The sequence below is a fragment of the Callithrix jacchus genome, chromosome 8 (genome assembly GCF_049354715.1).
Source record: "Callithrix jacchus isolate 240 chromosome 8, calJac240_pri, whole genome shotgun sequence".
In the NCBI taxonomy this organism is placed as follows: Eukaryota; Metazoa; Chordata; class Mammalia; order Primates; family Cebidae; genus Callithrix; species Callithrix jacchus.
Window position 1 is genome coordinate 25,033,264 of NC_133509.1, and position 24,520 is coordinate 25,057,783.

The window sequence follows — 24,520 nt, forward strand, 5'->3', positions numbered from 1 at the left end:
CCGTGTGTACATCATTCTTACCTTCAAATGAATCAATAAGTATTTTTTAAAATTATATTTCAGTTTCCAATATGCCAAATACCAGTAGTTCTAACATATTAACAAAAACATCCTGGAGTCCTCAGTAAGTCCTAGAGGATTTATTGGACTCTGGTTGGAAACCAAGAAGCCTGAGAACTACTGCTTTCTAGCAAAACTACTCTTTTTAATTAATTAATTTATTTATTTTTCTTTCTTTTTTTTTTATTGCATTTTAGGTTTTGGGGTACATGTGCAGAGCATGCAATACAGTTGCATAGGTACACACATGGCAGTGTGTTTTGTTTGCTTTCTCCCCTTCACCCACATTTGGTATTTCTCCCCTGGCAATCCTTCCCCACCTCCCCCTCCCACTGGCCCTCCCTCTTTTTTTTTAATGAAAGTTCATACACAGTTGTATTTCTCTGTCACAACTGTTCTGAGTATACTTTCATTACACATATCTATTATAACTTCAATTTCATGGAGAACTAATTTCTCCATGTAGCTAACCAAGTAACTTCAATTTCATGGAGAAAATTGAGGGACGGAAAATAGAGAACTGTTTAGCATATACAGGCAATTTAGTAGACATTCAAAAGTCACGAGCATACACATTACAATTTTGTATGGGCACACGTATCCTGTATACAACTTTTTTTTTTTTTTTTTGAGGCAGGTTTCACTCTGTCACCCAGGCTGAAGTGCAGTGGTGCAATATTGGCTCACTGGTTCTCTGCAGCCTCAACCTTCCAGACTCAGGTGATCTCCTGCCTCAGCTTTCTGAGTAGCTGAGACTACAGATGCATGCCACCGCACCCAGATAAGTTTTCATATTTTTTGTAGAGACAAGGCTTCACCATGTTGCCCAGGCTGGTCTCGAACTCCTGGGCTCAAGCTATCTACTCACCTTGGCCTCCCAAAGTACTGGGAGTATAGGCGTGAGCCACCTTGCCCAGCCTATGCAACTTCTTAAAGTAGCAAAACTAAATGTCTTTATTAATGCGATCCAAAGCAAAAGCCTTAAAATTATACTTTTATAATTTTTTCAGAATTATATCTTAAAACTCAAGTTTCTGAAGGTATTCATTATTTAATTCAACTTAGTGCAAGGTGTTATGTTACCTTGGGAATTATCCTACTATAGAACATAAATACTGCAAAACATGATTATGGTTGAAGTAAAATGTTTGTCAGAATAATTATTCAATTTAGTTGAATACAATTTTACATTTTTCATCATTTTCAATAATATGTAGAAGTAATTTTATTTGATTAGTAAACCTATGTAAGCTTAGGAAAAGCAAACTCAAGTAAATAAAATGGATGTTTATGTTAATATTGATAAATCAGAGACAAGATATAGCTGTTTTTATTAAACTAAAATTATTAGGCCAGTCTTGTTTACGAAAGATTTACTCTTATTAATATGAAATTGGATTTTTAAAAGGCTTCTTAGTTTTGGTAAGAAAAATTTGAGTTTAGCACATTCAAAGCATTAGAAGTCTAATTTCCTTTTTCTGGGAATTTTGGGAATATTCAAATTACATAAGAGCTTATTTATCTCTGTAAGTCAATAAGAACAGAGCTCCTTGAATTTGAGAGATATTATACTATAATTAATAATATCCTTTGTAGATGGGATGTTATACCTCACACAATGAGAGTCAAAGGCCTTTCTGAATTTCGGACACATAGAAGCACAGCTTACAGCTTCACGTCCGCAAGTCTGGCACAAGTCAAGAGTAAACACAGAAACACAAAATCTCTCTGGTCCAGAACGAAAGAGGTATTCTTCCCAGTGGGCGTAACATGTTTAATTGATTTGAGCTAAAAGAAAATAGACAATTTAAAAAAAAAAGTATACCCAGATTCTCTGTCATTTCTCACCCAATAGGGATAGATCTATATCACCTTCTACAGAGATCATGAGACGGTCAAACCAAAAAAAACCAAAACGCTTGTCATTTTTACAGTTAACGAGGAACTGATCAATGAGGGAACCAGTAGATGTCACAGCTGGCTTAAAGGAGAATTCAAACCACACACGTATGTACAGGTAATCAGACATGTTGAAATGAATTACAGATAGGTATGAAACTGGTTGATATCCACAGGGCAATCTGATGTATTATACTGGACAAATTCATTTGCATTAGCATAAGTTTTCTACAATTTAGAGTTGTAAAATAGCTTGAAGACAATGAAAATTGCAGGTACTTATAGAATCAGATAACCCAGAAAGATGCAGGATACCTGGTAATCTTTTTGTTGTTGTTGTCTGCTTCGGTCTTTTTTTTTTTTTTAATATATTTTATTGCACTTTAGGTTCTGAGGTACATGTGCAGAACATGCAGGATTTTTGCATAGGTACATGCATGGCAATGTGGTTTGCTGCCTCCATCCCCCTGTCACCTATATCTGGCATTTCTCCCCATGTTATCCCTCCCCAACTCCCTACCCGCCCTGTCCCTCCCCTATTCCCCAACAACCCCAGTGTATGATGCTCTCCTCCCTGTGTCCATGTGTTCTCATTGTTCAACACCCGCCTATGAGTGAGAACATGTAGTATTTGATTTTCTGTTCTTGTGTCAGTTTGCTAAGAATGGTTTTCAGCTTCATCCATGTCCCTACAAAGGACACGAACTCATCATTTATTATGGCTGCATAGTATTCCATGGTATATATGTGCCACATTTTCCTTGTCCAGTCTATCATCAATCAAAGTAAAGTCCTCTTTACTTTGACATTTGGGTTGGTTCCAGGTCTTTGCTATTGTAAACAGTGCCGCAATGAACATACATGTACATGTGTCTTTATAATAGAATGATTTATCATCCTTTGGATATATACCCAGTAATGGAATTGCTGGGTCAAATGGAATTTCTATTTCTAGGTCCTTGAGGAAGTGCCACACTGTCTTCCACTGCTTCAGTCTTTCACTAGAGAACAAGCCGAGAAGCAGTCCTTGACTTCTTGGCCAACTTAGACACAAGGTCAGCCAGGCCCTAATCTTTCAACATTTCAGCTGGAACTTACTAGATTCTTGGAGCAAGCATGGGGGCAATAGGTTTGTCTTCACCTAGCCCTGCATCCTTAGCAAGATGAGGCTTTTTTTTTTTTTTTTTTTTTTTTGCTGTCTCACTTTCCTCCATACATCTTGTGACCCAACCTGAGGGTCACTTCAGAGCCAAACATTGCATAGTGTGGAGGTGGGACTCTGTGATGGGAGGAGGCTTAAATTGGCAAATAATTACCATTGGAATAATTATCCAGAGTGACTTGGTAAGGTCTGATTTCATCAGGACCTTCCCCGAGGAGGGGCATTCCCAACCAGTACCTGCCCATACAGCCGCAGGCTCAGACCAGGGATGGTCCCTGCTCCCGTGGACAAGGCCAAGCTCTGACCCCTGTCCACCACAGCAGCAGCCCCAGCCTTGGATAGGTGGAATCTTCATTTGTCAGGTGATAAAATAAAGACTGAAATCTATTTAAGTGAAGCAGTTTAGGAGTACAAACAATAAAACATGAAAAGCTAGTTATATGAAAGTAAAATGATTAAGGTTGAGTTTCATGTATTCTGCATCTACATTAGATGTGTCTCTCCCTTAATTATATTTTAGTCTCTCAACAGTTTTGCTGGACTTCACCATGGGTTTTACTAAACTCAGTTTTCAAAAGGAGTTGTCAGGATTTTAGGAATTGCTTTGTTAACCCCAGAAATTTTTAAGGGTTTCTTCAGATCAAATGGTTAAGATAGACTGGCCTTTGGCACTCCTATTAGATAAGACTTCTGTCTTTTTGTCTGTAAATTTAGTGGAAGGTTGTAGTTCAAAGGCAGAAGTTCAGAATGCCTCTGTGATGTTAGTTAGAATGAAGTCCTCTTTACTTTGACTTTTGGCAACACACCATATGCTTTTAAACATCAGGAAACACCCTAAGAATGGAAATAGCAGCCTTGAAGCTTATACTAAAAGAACAGTTTCAAATGCATAAAACAACTGCTCTGTTTAGCTATGCATTTTGTTAACACTTTCCACTTTAGTAACCTTATTTCTGACGAAGATTCTTCATTAGTGTTCTCGGTAGTAACGACCGATACATCTTTCTTGACCTCACCATGCTTAGAACGAAACTTAAAAGAGTACAACATTTTCTTTAACCCTCACATGTTGCCAGATCACTGTGCTTATTGTTACATATTGGTAGGATATGGTGATGAAACCATAGGAGTACACCTGTTCTCTTAGGTCTACTTCTCTTTACCTGAGTTTGTCTTACTGACTTGTGTCACATAGCTAAGAGTAGAAACTACCTTTCAGAACTAACTCAGGTTAGCTCATTGCTGTTCTAGGGAGCTGAAGGCTAAAGAAAGGCAACGTATACTCTCATGTTTTTCATTTTCTCCTTATTGCTGCATAATGAAGTTATGTCAAATTATGCATTTGCTTCCAATTTTTGGTTATCCTTTGATTACTGTCTTTATCATCCATTATTTTCTTTGGAAGGCAGCTGGCAAATATTCCATTATGTCATCAGTAAGAGTTCATTTTCTACATAGGAATACCATGCAGAGTAACAAGTGTGACTTTTGCCCAGCTCTAATACTTGACTTCTTTTGTCAGGAAGTGAACTGATGCTGGCTTCTCTTTGTCTTATTCCAAGTTGGGGCATGAGATTTTCCCTGCATTAGAAGGTTGTTGAGACCTGAAGCCCGGGAAGGTAAGATGCCAGCATGAATACTGTCCGTTTAGAACTGTGGTTTAACTGAGTGTCTGGTGATTTAAGAGTGTAAGTCTTTCCATCTGTTCCTCATTTATGGTCTTGAACTCTTAAAGTTTTAACAAAACATGAACAGTGAAACACTTCTACAGTGGAAAGGCCCATTAACATATTATTTATAATATTTAAACATAATTTTATATTTACTGAAATTATTACTTAAAGGAAAAATCAACATATACCAATTTTTCTGTATAAATACTTTGTATATACAAGTATATATGTGTCATAAAATGATAAACTATGGAAAACATATGTACTTTTGTTTGTAGTTTTACTTTTTCTTCTGATCTTTTCAAATAGAATAAACTTTTTACTTAACTTTGTTTGAGACTGGGGTCTTGCTATGTTACCCAGGCTGGCCTCAAACTTCTGGCCTCAAGTCATCCACCCACCTCAGCCTCCCAAGTAGCTGAGATTACAGGTGCATGCCACTGCACCCAGCACCAGACTGTTTTTTTGGTTTGTTTTGAGATGGAGTGTTGCTCTGTCGCCAAGGCTGGAATGCAGAGGCACAGTCTTGGCTCACTGCAACCTCCACCTCCTGGGTTCAAAAGATTCTCCTGCCTCATCCTCCCAAGTAGCTGGGATTACAGGTGCCCACCACCATGCCTGGCTAATTTTTATATTTTTAGTAGAGGCAGGGTTTTGCTATGTTGGCCAGAATGGTCTTGAACTCCTGATCTCACATGATCTGCCCACCTCGGCCCCCAAAATGCTGGGATTACAGGTGAGAGCCACCATGCCTGGTCTTAGACCTCATTTTTAAGATCAGTTTTAGATTTCCTTTCTGATCATTTTTTGAAGCCAGCAAAATAGGGAGAGTAAAGACTTGAATCACTTATTTTGTTAATGCGGAGAAAGAAGACAACATTAAGAAAATCGACAAATTCTGTTAGTACTCTCATGACCCAGCAGCATTCTATGGGTGTTTTTCCCAAAAAGTCACCACTGGAGACCAGTGAATGTACACACTCAGTAATGAGGGTCATGTTTTTACACTACTGTTGCTTACTCTCACCATTTGTTCCACATGCTTCTTCATTCCCTGTACCTTAGTTTTAGTAAATAAAAATGTTGCAGATTTTCAGTGACTTACTTAAGCTAAGAAATTGTAGTACTTCACAATGAAATTGTAAACAACATCCTACCTAGTGACAAATACGGATTATTCTCTATGAAGACTTATTTATATCCAATGTGTAGTTCATTTCAGCACGTAAGTTATCTGGGTAACAGTCAATCTTAAAAGAATCTAAGATTTTGCTGCCAGGCACAGTGACTCACACCTGTTATCCCAGCACTTTGGGAGGCCAAGGTGGGTGGATCACTTGAGGTCAAGAGTTCGAGACCAGCCTGGCCAACATGGTGAAACCCTGTCTCTACTAAAAATACAAAAATTGGCAGGGCGTGGTGGTGCACGGCTGAGTTCCCAGCTACTCGAGAGGCTGAGGCAAGAGAATTGCTTGAACCTGGGAGGTGGAGGTTGCGGTGAGCTGAGATTGTGCCGTTGCACTCTAGCCTGAGTGACAAAAGACTCCAACTCAAAAAAAAAAAAAAAAAAAGAATCTAAGATTTTGCTTCATAACTGGACTTAAATTTACTGATTTACTAATTAAGTACATTTGATGTACTAATAACAATCAGTTTTTAATGGTGCTAATGTCATATAAATGTGACATTAAACAACAAAAATTTTGTGAGGTTGAATGTTAGCTAAATATCGCTACATATTATTAAGAATCCAATAAAGGCTTTAATGAAGTTAGATTTATAGCGTAGCTAATAGAAGACACAAAGTTCACAAACTAGTCTTCTCTCATTGTTTCTTGGCCTATAAAATCTGGTAGAGGTTTCATAGGATTTTGGCTATATTTGTGTGATCTTACATGGCTGTGGGATCCAAGTCCATGTTGTTTTCTGGAATACTTCTAATAGTTTTATTTTTGATTTGGTTTTTTCCATTTTCCATGATTTTCAAATTGAACTTTGGTTGACACAGAGTATCAGGTTCTCGGAAGCCAACTTGGACATATGCCAGTATTAGACTTTCTCTTTCCAGGACAGACCAGCCCAAGTGAAGTGGCACTGGCATTGCACCTCCCTTTGGTTAGGGAAGTCTTTGGTAATATTGCAAACATGGGTTTTTTTCCTGAGAAATATTTAATAATAGCACATTTATTGATCACCATGCTCTTAACCTTTTCTAGTTATAATTTTTTTTAGGTATTTTATTCCTTGTAAACACACTTGTATAGGGTGTTTCAGTGTTCAAAGCACTTTTAGAGATTCTTACTTGATTCTGACGATAGCCCTATGAGATGCACATGGTGTTATTTTGATTTTACAGAGTCTTAAGTGACTGGCCCAAGATCACATAGCCAACAAGCATGGAAATAGGGTGAAGAAACCAGTTTTTTCCAGTTCACGGTCCAATAATCTTTCTTAAAGCTAAATGGCACTCTATTTGTTTACATGACTAAAAACTTAGTTCTTTTATTCATGTGAAAGGTCTCCTATGTTGTAACAACTTCCTTGAATGCCACAGAATTGAATGAATTTATTTTATGTCAATGTACTAGATGTAGCTTCTGTGTCGGGGGGCAGATAATCGGTGGTATTCAGCCAGAAAACCAATTTGTGTTACTTGGAATCTGAATTTTGGGGTTTCTCACCTAGTAGAGCATTTGTACCTGTTCCAGCATCCATCTTCAATTCCAGGAAAACACGTGTGATCCCTTATTGCTTGGTATTCACCTCATTCAGTGGCACAACTGTTTGCTACTTGGCAGTCTGTGCAGAAGTAAGATCCAGAAATAATTTAGCAAGAGAGTTACTTACATAAAGACTGAGAGCTACGTTGTTCTGTGTAAATGCTGGTGCAACGTGACCTCTTTGTGTTTTGTGTACATGCTGTGCTAGCACTACGAGTTGTCTATATCCACCTCATCCACGCTTACTTACTTTTGAAGGAGTCGATTAATTCTTTGCCTGAAATTTGATAATTGTGTTATCACTGAGGTTATAACATTTTCATAAATGAGCTACAGCTTTAAAAGTAGAATCCTTCTACACAGTCATTGAGAGGCAGTGTTTACTTTTCTGTTTGGTAAATAACTGAAATTTTAAAATTCATTTTTAGGTTAGCCAATCTTACTTCCTAGATAGTAATGTAATATTTAAATTTGTCTTTGCCTTTCCCTAGATTCTGGTTTGACTTAACAATGATAAAACTGTTTATTCTTTGATTTGCTTAAAGTTACCATCAGGTTTCTAATTTCCCACAAGAACACGTGTTTGCATTATTCCAGCTGTAATATAATAGAACAACCTAGTGTTGCTTGGTTTACTTCATATGCCTTTTTCTATTTGCATAAACCCTGACCTGAATGCAAACTGTATTTACACCATTCCCCTGACTCCTTCCAAATCAAAGTATTTATTGTCCAGGTAAAACATTTATGGTTAGTGATATAAGCTGGCTTATTTTTTTTTCTTTGACTTTTTTCTTTTTTATTTGAATTAGCATCTCACTCTGTTGTTTCAGCTGGAGTTCAGTGGTGCAATCACGCATGGCTCACTATAGCCTTGACCTGGGTTCAAGTGATTCTCCCACCTCAGCCTCCTGAGTAGCTGGGACTACAGGCATGCACCACCAGCCTGACTAATTTTTGTTACTTTTTGTTGAGATGGGGTCTCACCATGTTGCCCAGGCTGGTCTCAAACTCCTGGGCTCAAACCATCCTCCCACCTCAGCCTCCCAAAGTGCTGGGATTACAGGCATGAGCCACCATGCCCAGCCTGAATTTCAATCTTACTTAAACTCAGACAGCCTTAAGAAATCTGCGTAATGAGTTTGTAGCTTTTAAAAGAGATCTGCCTTATCAAAAATAATTATACTGTCTCATTTCAGGATTATCTATGGGTCTGGTTATTTTTTCTAGGATGGAAACTGAACCCCATCTTTAACGTTATTTAAAAACTTGAGAGTTATTTTAAAAGTATACAGGAATGGCTCTCATGGCTAAAATTTTTCCCTAAAAAGCCTTTAGCAGTCACAAATAATTGTTGCCTACTGAATTATATTTTTTTAAAAATAGAGGAATTATAGAAGGGTTTTTATTTTATTTTTGTTAAAGATACTTTTGAAAACTAAGTTTAGTACCAGTTCTTTTACTGTGTGGAATGCTGCCCCTTTCCTGCTTTGTTTATTTTGTGATGGCACATGGACAGATTGTGAAGATGATCTCTATGTCGACTTCCTATTGTGTGTGTGTGTGTGTGTGTGTGTGTGTGTGTGTGTGTGTCTGTGTGTGCTCCATTTCCCTTTGGGGAAATGGGAATTAGAGCTGGAAGAGAAAGAAACAAATTATTTTCATTAATCTTTTTTCTCCTCAGCTTATTTAACTGACCTAAGCTATGGAAAATTTGGTAATTTATATTTAAAATTAATATAATTGTGATTTCCACCCCATGTATTTACTTACTTATTTTGAGAAAGGGTCTTGCTCTGTCACTCAGGCTGGACTGCAGTGGCGTGACCATGGCTCACTGCAACCTTAAACTCCTGGGCTCAAGTGATCTTCCCACCTCAGCCTGCAGAGTAGCTGGGACTATAGGCAGCTAACACCATGACTGGTTAATTTTTTAATTTTTTGTAAAGACAGGGCCTCGCTGTGTTGTCCAGAGTGATCTTGAACTCCTGGCCCCAAGTGATCCTCTCTCCTCAGCCTCCCAAAGTGCTGGGAATAGAGGTGTGAGCCATTGTGCCTGGCCCTCCAAAATATTTTTACTTTCATTTAAGTTTGCCACTGATCTCCTATCCTTACTTTCCCTATGTCTCCTCAATCTTATCTTTATGGTAGTTTAAGAGAATCTAGACTGCTGTTTGCTTAACTGATGGCTCCCCTGGAAGCTATTACCAATCACATCACTGCCTCACACTGAGTAGGACTTGAAGTTCATGAAACATCTTTCATGTGCTCATCTAACTAAAATTGATCCTTTGTGCTTTATCTTGATGTTCTTTTCTCTTATTTATTTGTACTGCTTTATTACTCTATCACATTAGTTGTCAAAGCTAGTAGTTAGTTCACATGTTGATTTCCTAGGCCTGTATCCTTATCAGTCTAAGGTGGGAGAAATAGAGGTAAAACTTCTAAATATCTACCTAAACTGGAAAGGAATAAGGAAGAGAATTAATTTAGTAGAATCAACCTTTCTGTTTTTTACAAAATCAGGTTAAAACAAATTAGTTTTACACACACACACACTTTTTTACACAGAATTATCGCTGAGTATAATGTGGTCCAACTTGACTCCATAACTTTTTAGGTTGCTTTATAATTATTAGCTAATAAGTGTTTTTTATTTTAAGTGCTACTATAAAATGTTGAAATTGATCTGGTGCCAGTGTTATTCTTGTTAACTTATATCAATCTCTGTGTTTTATAGTCCTTTGAACATATTAACAATGAAAAAGAATGACTGGTAATATCAAATCTTACAGTTCTTTGTCACACAGTTTTAGAGATCTACAAGTAATTAGCTATAAAATATTTGGTTGGCAGTAGAGAATATTTTTAAAGTTCAATAGACAAAAGTAATAAGGAGTAGAACTACCAGATTTAAACATGTTATGAAGTAATGGTATTGAAGCAGTATGGTAAAGGCTCCAGATTAGATGTGTATAGATCATTGAAGACAAATAGAAATAAATGCTGTTATTTATATAAATCTGACATATGTTAAAATAGGCACTGTTAAACAGTGGGTAATGAACTGTTTTAAAATGGGGTTGTAATAATCAGTTAGCAATTTTAAGGAAAAATGCATTTAGATCATTATCTATACAAGATACAATAAAAAGTAAATTTTTGATAAAGCATGGACTATTATATCATTGAAAATCTAGAAGATAAAAACACTGAATATAATTTCTCTGGAGTTCCTAAGCAATTGGAAAACTGGAAAAAGAAGATAGTAAAAATGTGTTTTATTGTAACACATTCACATTTGTTTTATTGTAACTGTAGCTCTGTGAGCATTATAGGAAAGGCTATCTATTCCATGTTCACAATCTGAAAATTAGTCTCATTTTTTTTCACATCAGCTGGAAACCATTTTCCTTCCAAACTAGCTAATGAAACACAGAATGCAATTCTTTATCTAAAATTTTATTCTGTAGGTGCATTGAAAACTATACAGGAGCTCGTTGTGAAGAGGTTTTTCTCCTAAGCTCCAGCATCCAAACTAAAAGTAACCTGTTTGCAGCTTTCATGGCAGTGGCAGTCCTAGTAACACTGATTATTGGAGCCTTCTACTTCCTTTGCAGGTAACCAAAATAGAAACATAGTTTTGTGAAAAGTAATGCATAAAGTAGTTATTCCACTAATTAATATGCCCTTTAGTTCTAGATATTTTTCCAGATACTGTATTATGTTTAGTTGTCTCTTTAATCGCTTTTGTTATTAACATCATTTTTGAAAGGATCTCAATAGGCAGTCTCAATTTGTTCTTTGTTGCTGTTGTCAATATTTAACTTATCTGAACTACTAAGGTAGAGCCATACTCACTATAGCAAATATGCCAAAAGCACCTAAACATTTGGGTTAGTTGTATTTAAAGTAAATTTTGTATGTGAAAGAAAAGGAACACTTATGCAATACTGTACGTGTTAGCTTAGACATGTGGTTAATGTGCAGGGTCAGCCATTTAGTGCCCACTGTGTGCTAGGCATAAAGAATACAATAATTAACAAAGTAGACATGTTTCCTAACTTCAGAGATATTTAAATCAATTTGGAGAGATAACAAATAGGCAATTAATTTGGGGAAACTGGTAACTCACAAGGGAGACAAAAGAAAAAACTACTTGCATAAAGCAATTATATGCACTGAAGATTACTTTCATTCGTTTTGATCTTCAATTGTTTTTGACATTTTGTGAATAAAAGGAAATATAGAATTTAGTAAGTTTAGGAGTTGTCTGGCATAATTCATCATCAATATTTATTAAACTCACACTGTATTCTATCATAGATACTTGTGAAAATGGAGCTGAAGGTAATCATAAAAGAGATGCAAGTGGGCTTGAGAAGTTTATATACTAAGAAAGGTAACATATAGGTAAAATAGTATCTTGTTAGATCCTGATTTCTTAACTCCTTTACATCAAGGAATAATTAAAAGTTGAGGGAGGCCGGGCGCGGTGGCTCACACCTGTAATCCCAGCACTTTGGGAGCCTGAGGTGGGTGGATCACGATGTCAAGAGATGGAGACCATTCTGGTCAACATGGTGAAATCCCGTCTCTACTAAAAATACAAAAAATTAGCTGGGCATGGTGGCGCGTGACTGTAATCCCAGCTACTCAGGAGGCTGAGGCAGGAGAATTGCCTGAACCCAGGAGGCGGAGGTTGCGGTGAGCTGAGATCATGCCATTGCACTCCAGCCTGGGTAACAAGAGTGAAACTCCACCTCAAAAAAAAAAAAAGTTGAAGAAACTGGGTTTTTAAAAAATATGTGGCATTAAATAGTTTATTCCAAAACATATCATTTAAGTAATTCAATAGATTTTCTCATAATTTTAGCATCTGACTATTTCAGATACAAAAATTTAAATACAAGCCCACTATATCAGATTGCATTTCCGAGGGATCGCCACAGGCTATCTCTTATTCCCACATACTCTTCTGCAGTGTGACCTTAACACTCATCATCAAGAGGTAAAGTTTATTGCTACAGAATCCTTGAATCTGGGCAGACACTATGACTGCCTTGATCATAGAATATTGTGGAAATGATACTGTTCCAATTAAGGAAATAGCCTTTAAATGTCATGGAAGTTTCCATCTCTTGCCACTCATACTTGGGATGCTCCCTCACAGAATCAGCCACCATGTTGTAAGAAGCCGAAACAGCAGGAAGAACCAGCCCCAACTGAACTTCAGCCAACAGCCAGCACCAACCAGCCTTTTTAATGAGCCATCCCAGACATTCAGCTCCTTGGAACCTTTAGTTGACTCCTGACTTAACTGCCAGTTTACTGCAACCACACAGAGAACCCAAGTAAAAGATGGCCAGCTGTCAACCCACATAATCATGAGATGAAGTTGTTTTATCCCCCAAGTTTGGAGAAGTATGTTATGTATAAGTAGATAACCAGAAGACCCATCTTTGGAATTAGGTTTATGCTTGACTTTAAATGTATCAATGTTGGAAAGCTGAATAATAATCTATTCTTATTCTATCCCCCTAAACATTTTGTCGGTCTAATATGCTAAGGGGAAGACCAATATCTACTTCCCTCATTAATCACTCTGGTGCCGGTTTGGAGATATAGTTTCCATCTGTTATTGATCAGATAATGAATTATGTTTAATTCATTGTCATTAATATGTCAGGATAGTCTAGGTTTGGCTACAGTGACTACCAACCCTAATAGTTTAGTGGCTTAATGAACAGAAGATTATTTCTCACTGATTGTAGGTAATCAGTATGGACTGGCAAGCAGGGCTTTGCTAATCATAGTCACTTAAGGACTCAAACCATTGGAGCAACTCCATCTTGAGTGCTGCTGGTTGTCAAAGGGAAAAGAAAGCTCTGGAATGTCTCACACTTAAATTGAAACGATCTGTCCCAGAAGTGACACACATCACTACTGACATAATTCATTAGCCAGAAGGAGTTTGATGGTCCTCCTCAATTGTAAGAGGTGGCTGGACATGGTGGCTCATGCCTGTATTCCCAAGTGGGAAGATTGCCTGAGCCCAGGAGTTTGAGACTGGCCTGGGAAAGATGGCAAGACCCTGTCTCTACAAAATGAAAAATAAAATAAAAAATTAAAAGTACAAAAAAAAATTAGCTGGGTATGGTGGCACACATCTGTAGTCCCAGTTACTCAGGAAGCTGAAGCAGGAGGATCCCCCAAGCTCAGGAGTTTGAAATGCAGTGAGCTGTGATTATGCCATTATACTCCAACCTGGGCAAGAGAACAAGATTGCTGTCTCTTATTTTATACAGACAGATTAAATAGATAATATTTATTTATATATTTATATGTATATATATATTATTTACATGTAATATATCTGAGTATCAGGAAATGCAATTCAACCATATGCCCATCTGGTAAAAAGCCAGAAGTACATATCTAACAAATTAACCAAAGGATTTATAAGAATATCTACTATTCCGCTGGGAATTGACAGTGATTTGTGTGATATTAAATCCATAGAACTTGGGCCAGGTGCAGTGGCTCATGCCTGGAATCCTGCCAAGGTGGGAGGACCACTTGAGACCGGGAGTTTGAGACAAGGAGTTTAAGTTGAGCCTGGACAACATAGCAAGACCCCATCTGTAAAAAAAATTTCTTTTTAATTATCCAGGTGTGGTAACACATGCATATAGTCCTAGCTGCTTGGGAGACTGAGATGGGAATATCAGTTCAGGCCAGGAACGAGAGGCTGCAGTAAGCTGTGATTGCAGTAGTGCACTTCATCCTGAGTGAGAGAACAAGAGCCTGTCTCAAAAAAATTAATTAATTAATGGAACTTTCATACTGTTGTAGTTGCCCCAAAATGAAATTTCCTTTGCCATCCATTGAGTTTGTGAAGGGCACAGTGTATTGTACCCCACAGGTGTTCAATGCCCCAGAGCAGCAAAGTTTCAGAAAAGAGTCCTCCTAAGCCATAGCTGCTCTGCAGACTTGAGCCAGAACTTAGACACATTTCTAGTCTGAAGTACACTGTAGCAGGCTAAACAATACCTTTTGAGTAGAAAGTGTAGGTATCATAGAAGGAAAATAGCATATATACACATATATATATGAATGAAGTGGTGCTGAAAACAAGAGAAGAGAAACCTCCCATCACAACCATTATGCGGGTCTCCACCCTGAATTCACACTGCCTGAATGTCTGAGGGTAAAAAGCCAAGAATATAAAGTAATCCAGGCTGGCAATGTCTTCAGGTGGTTGACCAGAAACAAATACGAATCAATTCTTGAAGAGCCTACTCTCATCCTTTACCTTAAAGAGTGCCTCGCATTGTGAAGTGATTACCAAACATAGAAGAAAAGAGGCACAATTAATTAGAACTAGCAGAAACAATAGGTAGTAGGATCAGATATTCAGAAATCTGTATTTATTGGAAGAATCAGACACATGACATACAATAAATATGTTTAATATGTATCAGGCTTTTCGAGCGACCATGTGATAACTGCTGAACCATCACCCAGCACTCCTGGTGGGTCGGGGAGAGCCCTTTCCTGCCCGGCTCGTGCCTCTCTAACTCCCTGTAACAACGTTGACCCGTGGATGAACAGTTTTCATGGTTCTGTTCCTACTCTGTGACCCTGTCAGCTCACAAGTGGCTGCATGCTGAGGCTGCTGGGATGACATACTCGTACAGAATTCATCAGAAAACAAGAAAAACAACTGCCCCTTCAGAGATGTTCTGGAGGTAGCTTAATGAGAAATCTACGAGTACTGAAGACATTATGAATGCATTCAAAATTCTCTCTAAATGTTGGTTACCTGAAAATCTTTACCTTGTGCATATGTGCTTTCTTTTCCTGAAATTGCTAGACTTTCCTGGTCTCTGACTGGAGAATTTACCAGTATGTATTTCTTGTGGGCAAATGGAGATGCAAATCTGAGGAAAACTCAATGGCATCCACAATCAATGATTTATAAAAATCAAGTTTCTCCACAAAGCTTCAGATTTGAAATGTGACCTGAATAATTGAATAATTATTAATAATTATAATTGAATATTTCTAATATTATCAAAGGCAGGGATTATATCTTGTTCAAAATCTGTGGCAGGTGTCTATGTGGCATGTGCTCAAGAGATTGTCCCTTCTTTATTCAGTAAGTCTTTGTTTATTACCTACTGTATGCAAGAGGATGAGAAATTTATATAGAGTGATTGGAATTTAAAAGAAATATGCAGATTAATCCCTCTAGAAGTTTATAATCAGCTGAAAGTTTACAATATAATGGTCTCCTATGAGACTGTTGGAAACACAATGAAGTTTGAGACACTCACTGGAATTATCACAACATGACTTCCATATGTTTTCAGTATGACTTGAATGGCTTGCCTTAGGAATGAGAAGCAATAAGTCAGTCACACACACACACACAAATATGTATCAAAAAATGAGAGGCTTAGAAATAAGCAAATTTGGCAAAGACCCAAATAGATCTCCAACAAATCAAATATAATTTTTTAAATTCAGTACATATCTTAGTTCAATCAATTTTTTAAATTAATGTATGCCTCTAAACAGCAGATTAAACACAATAAAATAATTAATTAATTGGAAAATAGGAAAAATTACCCAGAGGGCAATCCTCAGAGAAAAAGAAATGGAAAATATTGAAGAGAAGTCAAGAAGTGTGGCGACCAGAGTGTGTGTGTCAAACTTACGCTTAATTGGAATTCCAGAAGAAAAGAGAGACTGGGGCAGAAGCAGCATTTGAAAAAGAGACCTTTTCAGAACTGATGAAAGTTACCCACAGATGTTAGAAGCCTAACAAATCTCAAGCAGGACAAATGAAAATAAATTTGCATGTGGTGCAACATAGAAATTGTAAAACACCAGTTCTAAAGAGAATACCACAAAAAGTAGAAAAGAATGGCAGATTATCATCAAAAATGCTACAATTAAACCAAAAGCTTGACTTCTCAGTCAGAAAGAACTAAAACTAGAACACAGAGTAGTGATATTTTCAATACACTGAGAGAAAACAGTTATCAACCCCAAATTTCTGTGGCAGTGAAAACATCTCTCAGGAATGAGGGTAAGATGAAGATAACTTTTGGTAAGCAAATTTGAGAGTTATCCCTGAGTAAACCTTCTACCTGAAGGATATATGTCAGGGAAAAGGAAGTTGATCCTATATGGCTTGTGTGAAATGCAAGAAGGAACAGAGAAAGCTATTAATATGTGAATAAATCAAAACAAATATTGTATAAATTGTAACAATAAAATTGTCCTATGTATTTTTAAAAAGGAGTTAAAATGCTTGATAGCAAACAAGTTGAAAGGATTGTAATTAAAGTGTACTAAGGTCTTTTTATGGGGGAGGAGAACTATATGAGGTAATTTTGACCTTGATATTTTACCATGAATATTAAAATGTCTAGGGCAACACATAATAGAAAATCAAAGTGTATGATTTCCAAATTAGCAGAATGACAAACACTGAATTATAACCAATTCGTTAAAAATACATAAAAAAGAAAATTAAAAATTAGAAAACAGGATAAATAGAAAGCATGACATAAGATCTAGGCTGTTCTATAGTGACCATGTGAGATGTATTTGTCTCTTGAAAATGTGGTGCTTTCAAGAATGAAATTATTTTCTGTCATAGTTTTTGGTCCATTAGTGGCTGAAATGGCTTTAAACTGAGGACCTTTTGAACTTAGTGCCATCACTAAATGAGGTCCAAAATGATACCCCACTAATGCTAAAATCTGGGCTAGAATCAGTAGTGTTTCAGGAATAGAAGCCAGTATGCTTTTAGAAAATACATACCATTTTGCAGTGGTAAAAGTGGTTTTGAATTCATTTTTATTAATCTAAGCTAAAACTGCATATAGACATACTGAAAAAATGAAATCACTGTATATTCCCAAATCTATTGTCACATAAATTATAACCTATATTAATTGATGAAATGACTGAAAAACCTGACGTACTGTTACCTTGAAAATGTCCAAAATGTCTTTTTTAAATGCCATTACTAGAATAACTGACTAAAGCCACCCCATGTCACATAAGGGTCCCAACTGATAATGAAAGCTAACCTTTTTAAAAAGGGTACAAAAATAACACTAAGATACAACAGCTTTGCTGCTGTCTTAAAAAGTCCAGGTCATCAGCATCTGAAGTCCCCACAGATGACCTATGTGTACTAATGGATTTGTTAAATAATGGGGAACAGTTTTAAAGCAGCCCTGACAATGTCAGGTAGTTATGGAAGGAAAATGAACCTTCAAATAGTCAAGTTATACTTTCATTTGAATGCCATGATGTGTTGTAAAAAGGGGAAAAAAAGAGAAATTTTTTTTAAAAAGTCCTTTCTAGGTCTTCTGACATGCTTTTCCTATTACTCATTTTCCATTTTTGTGTTTCTCTCCTCTTTATTGTCAGGAAGGGCCCCTTTCAGAGAGTGGGTTCAGTCCAGTATGATATCAACCTGGTGGAGATGAGCAGTACCAGCACCCACCACAGTGAGTAAACTCAAAACGAATGCTTATTTTAAAACCCTAGATGAGATTGTTGTTGTTACCTGTAGGGATGTGGATTTAGATCTACCCAGAAAAAAAAGGTTGATCCTAAAATTTTTCTATGGATTTTTTTTTTTTGCCAGATACTCTTTTTCACATAAAAATGAACTTATTATCAGTATGACATAAATCACATTTTTTTCCCAGACAAAACAATGTTATCTCAATATGTGAAATTCTGGTGTTAGCTCTAATGTGCCACACAGATAGAAGGTAGTAGTTTCTCAGGAATATTTTGAAGTGAGCTAGCATATGGGGAGAAGGAAGAGTTCCACCTGTAAAGGTCAGCAAATCTTTGGAAAACTTGTAGACAAATTGATGTTTAAAATTGTCTTGAGACTTCTGGCCAAGATGGAGTAACAGGCACTGGATTTATTTCCTTCTACTTAAAACAACAAAAAATGGACAAAATAGACGAAGCAGTGGTTTTGAAGACGTTGCTATCAGGCAGCAAAGGAACCAGGAGCCCTGAGAGATGGAAAATAGACTAGGTGAGCCAATGATTGCCTTAGATTACTGGCTGGAGAGAGTTTCCAGGCTTTTGTGCAAGGCTGAGTCTGGCCGACGGTGAGTTGATGGAGCTGAGAGTCGTGAGTTGATGGAGCTGAGAGTCGGAAAAGATCAAGGTGACTATATTGTACTGAAGAGTGTCCTGGAAAAAAGACAGCTGTATGAAGAGAGAACTCCAGAGACCTTCAGTTCAAGGATTCAGCTAAATACTAACCAGGGCATGTGTGAGAGGAAAATACTTGAGGGTGTGGAAAAAAAATCACGTGAAAGGATGAGAGGTGCCCAGTATTCACAAGGGCCAGGAAACGTGCCTGTTCCCACCGAGACTGAAAAGCTCACTATTCATGGGGCACTGGGTAGAGTACACAGAAAGGTGTCCCCTGTAGTGGGGAATAACTAGCCCTAGATGAAGCACTGCTGCAGTCCTGCCTACTTAACTGTAAAAGCATGAGCTGACAGTATCAAATTGTTTCCAAATAACTACATCCCAGATCAAATCACAACAATGCTAAAAACAGCTAGTACCCGACAGGTGAAATTAATAATGTTTCACACCCAATAAAATTACCAACCTCCAAAGCAGCAGGAAATGTGCTCAAAATGAGAAATATTAAGAAACTGAAGGTGGTGCATGGTGGCTCATGCCTATAATCCCACACTTTGGGAGGCTGAGGCAGGTGAATCACTTGAGGTCAGGAGTTCGAACCAGCCTGGCCAACATGGTGAAACCCCTTCTCTACTAAAATACAAAAAAAAAAAAATTAGCCAGTGGTGGGTGCCTGTAATCCCAGCTACTGTGGAGCTGAGGCAGAAGAATTGATTGAACTGGGGAGGCAGAGGCTGCAGTGAGCCGAGATTGCCCCACTGCACTCCAGCCTGGACAAAAGAACAAGACTGCATCTCAAAAAAAAAAAAAAAAAAAAAAAGAAATTGAAACTGATGTTAGAAATGCCAGGCAAGCACAGTTATTATAAATGTATTACATAGATTCAAAAGTTAAGTAGAAACATGGAAGATGTATTTTTTTAAAGGGTCCAAATCGAACTTCCAGAGATGAAAACCAGTGTCTGGGATAAAAAACATATACACAGACATACACAAAACAAAAAACAAAATAAAAAAACACTGGATGGTATTTGTTAATACCACACCATAGAAAATGGTATTACATACCATAGAAAATATTGGTGAACTTGAAGATATAGCAATATAAACTATGAAAAAAAAACACAGAAAGAAAAATTTTTAAATGAAAAGACCATCAGTGAGCTGTGTGACAACTGCAGGTGGCATAATATTGGGTTAATTGGAGTCCCTGAGGAGATAAGAGAGAAGAGGGAACAGAAAAAATATTTGAAGAAATAAGAGTCAAAAAATTTTCTAGATTTAATAAAAGCAATCAATTCACACATACAAGAAGTTCACCAAAGGCCTGGCACTCTGACTCACACCTGTAATCCCAGCATTTTGGGAGGCTGGGGCAGGAGGATCATTTGAACCAAGGAGTTTGAGACCAGCCTGGGAAACATAGTGAAATCTCATTTTTACAAAAAAAGAAACAAAATTAGGTGGGCATGTAAAGTCTATCTGTAGTCCCAGTTACTTGGGAGGTGGGAGAATCGCTTTAGCCCAGGAGGTCAAGGCCGCAGTGAGGTGAAACTGTGCACTCCAGCCTGAGTGACAGAGTAATACACCAAGACATATCATAACCGAATTGCTCAGAACCAATGATAAAGTCTTAACGGCAGCTAGGAAAAGACACATTACAGACAGAGAAACAAAGCTAAGGATTTCAGCAAGCATTTTTCAGAATAACACACCTTAAAAGAGTGGAGCAACATCTATGAGGTATTTTAAAAAGTAAACCTATAGTTCTGCATTCAGCAAAAATATCTTTCAAACACAGGCAAAATAGGCAAATCAATCTTGGAAAAGATGAACGAAGTTGTGCCTATTTCTTTTCACACTTCCTAACTCCTAAACTTACTATGAAGCTGCAGTCATCAATGTCGTACTGGCATAAGGATAAACATACAGATGAATGGAATACAATTGAGAGTTCAGACTACCTCCTTATATTTATAGTAAATGCATTTTTGAAGGGTGGGGGTAATAATAGTCTTTTCAACAAATAGTGCTGGAAAAACTGGAAATCCACTCACAAAAGAATGGATTTAAACCCCTACTTCATACCATATATAAAAATTAACTCAAAATGGATCAAAGATGTAAATGTAAGAGCTAAAACCACGTAACTCTTAATAGAAAACATAGGTGTAAATCTTCATGACCTTGGATTAGGCAATGGATTCTGAGATATCCTAAAAATACAAGCAAAAAAGAAAAATGCATAAACTGGATTCATTAACATTAAAAACAAAAAAACTTTTGTGCTTCAAAGGATACCCTCAAGAAAGTGAAAAGACAATCTGCTTCTGAGAGAAAAAATTTTTAAATCATACCTGTGAGAACTCTCATACGTACGATTTGAAATATATATGTATTTGAATATATAAATAACATTTACAACTTAACTCATTTAAGAAATGAGCAAAGGATTGGAAACAAGTTCTCCAAATAATATGTACAAATGACTAGTAATCCCATGAAAAGACAATCATCATTAGCCATCAGGAAAATGACGATCGAAACGGCAATGTAACCGAGTGTGCTGCATACTTTTATAGTCCCAGCTGAGGTAGCTGAGGTGGAGGATCACATGAGCCCAGGAGTTTGAGGCCAGCCTGGGCAACATAACAAGATCCCATCTCTAAAAAAAACACAAACTTCAGGGATGGTGAAAAAAAAATGTACATGAATGTTCATAGCACTTAGCAGCATTATTTATAATAGCCAAAAAAGTAGAAATTAATCAAATGTCCATTAGCTGATAAATGGATAAATAAAATGTGCTATATTCCTACCATGGAATATTATTTGGCAGGAAATAGAAATGAAGTAGTAATATATGCTGGAACATGGATGGGTGTTGAAAACAATATGCTGAAGTGAAAGAAGCCAGTCATAAAGGAACACATATTTTATATGAAATGCCAGAACAGGCAAATCTATAGAGACAGACAGTAGATTAATGTTTGCCAAGGGTTGGAGGAAATGGAGGGATACTGGGGAGTGATGGCTTAAGGGATGGGGCTTTCTTTTTGGGAATGAAACAGTCATAAAATTGATTGTGCTGATAGTTGTACAACTCTGAATATACTAAAAGCCACTGAATCATACAATTTAAATGAGTGAATTGTATGTGAATTATATCCCAAAGCCATAAAAATCAGTAAACTAACTGTTTGGAAAAAATGAAGGCAAAATAGAGATTTTCCAGGCATATGAAAGTTGAAAGAATTTATCATCACCAGAACCGCACTAAGTAAATGTTAAAGGAAGTCCTTCAGGCAAAAGGACAGTATCCGATGGAAATATGGATATACATAAAGGGAGGAAGAGCCGGAAATGACAACTACGTGGAAATTGACAATTTAATGAAAAATCTTAACAACATAGTATGGAACTTACAACACACAGAAAAGCAAAACATATAATAAGAAAATACAAAGATTGGGAAGGTAGCAAGAGAAATACCCCACTGTAAGGTTCTTATGCTAAATGTCAAGCAGTATATTATCACTTGAAGGGAAATTGTGATAAGTCAAAAATGTATGCTAGAAACTCTAGAGCAACCTCTAAAACGTCTAAATCACCCAGTTAATATAGAGATTATAAAACTGAAAAAAATGTGATATGCTATCTACAAGAAATATACTTTAAGTATAAAGACACAAAGAGGTTAAAAGTAAAAGGATGAATAAAGATACATCATGGGGGACAGGCACGGTGGCTCAGGCCTTGAGGTCACGAGTTCGAGATCAGCCTGGCCAACATGGCAAAACCCCGTCTCTACTAAAAATACAAAAATTAGCTGGGCATGATGGTGGGCACCTGTAATCCCAGCTATTTGGGAGGTTGAGGCAGGAGAATCGCTTGAACCCAGGAGGTAGAGGTTGCAGTGAGCTGAGACCGAGCCACTGTACTCCAGTCTGGGCAACAGACTGAGACTTCATCTCAAAAAAAAAAAGGAAGAAGAAAGAGGAAGGAAGGAAGGAAGAAAGAGAAAAAGGAAAAGAAAGAAAGAAAGAAAGCTCACCCAGATGAAACTCCTTTTTATGAAATATTCTCAGAAAATCTAGAAGATAATGTCTCAGAGATTTTAAAATTCTGAGCATTACAGCTGAAGAAATCTTGATGTGGTGATAAACTTTAGTGACAGCCGTGCAAGAAATATTAAATGAAATAAAAACCAAAATGGAGGAAGACATGTATCTAGAATATAAAAAGAACTCTTTCACATCAATAATAAAAAGTCAATCCCATTAAAATTTGGCCAAAAAAAAAAGCAGAAGAAGCCATACAGCAATTATTCCATGGCATTCCTGTTTCCAGTTAAGCATTTCTTAAGTGGGGAAGCCATGTTGGATGCAGAACTCTTGGAAATCAAAAAGAACCAAATAAAAGAATAAGCAGGAAAAAATAAGTGGGAAACAGCTACTTGAAACAGATCCAAATCTTGACACATTTGATATCCAGTTCTTGGAGGATGCTGGAAACAATGTGGAGTTAACTGAGTCTTTGTTCCAGGAAATGGATGACCTGGAGCTGGGGGATGAGGAGATGAAAGTGACTCCACTGACCAGAGAACTGTCCCCAACTGCAGAGTCTCAGCTGCCACGGCATCATGGCTACGCTCAGAGGGTTTTGATTTTCCTTTCCTTTTCTCCAAGAAGAAATAACTTTTTTTAACAGAAATAACTTTCTGTTAAATAATATTCTAACAGAATATTCTTCTGTTAATCATTCAACTTAATAAACTTATCTTAACATTTTAAAAAAGTCAATTGTATTCTTATATTATCAATAACAATTAGATATGGAAATCTAGTCAAGAATTATCATTTACAATAGAATCTCAATATATTAAGTACATAGGAATATATCAGACAAAAATATGAAAGACCTATACAGTGAAAACTAAAAAAAATTGCTGAAATGATTACCTAAATAAATGGAGAGTTATATTTTGTTCATAGATTTTGAAGAATTAATATTATAAGATGTCAGTTCTCAAATTGACCTATATAGATGCAATGCCATCCCCGACCAAATCTCAACAGGTGTTTCTGTAAAAATTGACCAGGTGATTTTGAAATTCCCATGGACATGCAAAGGACCTAGAATAGAGAAAATCGTTTTGAAAAAGAAGAACAAAGTTAGAAGCCTCATACTGTCTGATTTCCTGACTTACAAAAAGCTACAATAATCAAGACAATGTGGTATTGGCATCCAGATAGACCACAACTGACTTTTCACAAAGCTGCCAAGGCAATTCAGTATAGAAAGGATAGTCTTTCTGACAAATGATACAGGGGGAGTTTGGAAATTCACATGCAAAAACATGAATTCACACTCTTTACTGTAGACAAAAAATAACTCAAAATGAATCTAAGAGCTAAAACTATAAAACTCTTGTAAGAAAACATTAGAGAAAGTCTTTGTGACATTGAATTAGGCAAAGATTTTTAAATAAAAAAAGCACAATTGGGCTGGGTGCAGTGGCTCGTGCCTGTAATCCCACCGCTTTAGGAGGCTGAGGCAGGTGAATCACGTGAGGTCAGGAGTGCGAGACCAGCCTGGCCAACGTGGCGAAACCTCATCTCTACTAAAAATACAAAAATTAGCTGGGCATGGTGGCAGGCGCCTGTAATCCCAGCTACCTACCCTGGAGGCTAAGGCAGGAGAATCACTTGAACCCAGGAGGCAGAGGTTGCAGTGAGCCAAGGTCATGCCACTGCACTCTAGCCTAGACAACAGTGTGAGATTCTGTCTAAAAAAGAA

General features: G+C 37.1%; 1 protein-coding gene across 5 annotated transcripts in view; it reads left to right on the forward strand.

Moving 5' to 3' along the window:
• NRG4 (neuregulin 4) overlaps positions 1–23,528 on the forward strand; it is a 108,492-nt gene extending 84,964 nt beyond the window's left edge. For 3 of the 5 annotated variants that reach the window (XM_035259317.3, XM_035259319.3, XM_035259321.3), the window contains 3 exons: positions 10,988–11,134; positions 17,970–18,049; positions 23,267–23,528. In XM_035259317.3, coding sequence (XP_035115208.1) covers positions 10,988–11,134; positions 17,970–18,049; positions 23,267–23,277 — 238 coding nt within the window. In that variant the 3' untranslated portion in view covers positions 23,278–23,528. The remainder of the gene's footprint in view (positions 1–10,987; positions 11,135–17,969; positions 18,050–23,266) is intronic. The other 2 variants (XM_035259320.3, XM_054239496.2) reach the window with 1 other exon arrangement.
• Positions 23,529–24,520: the final 992 nt, after the last annotated feature.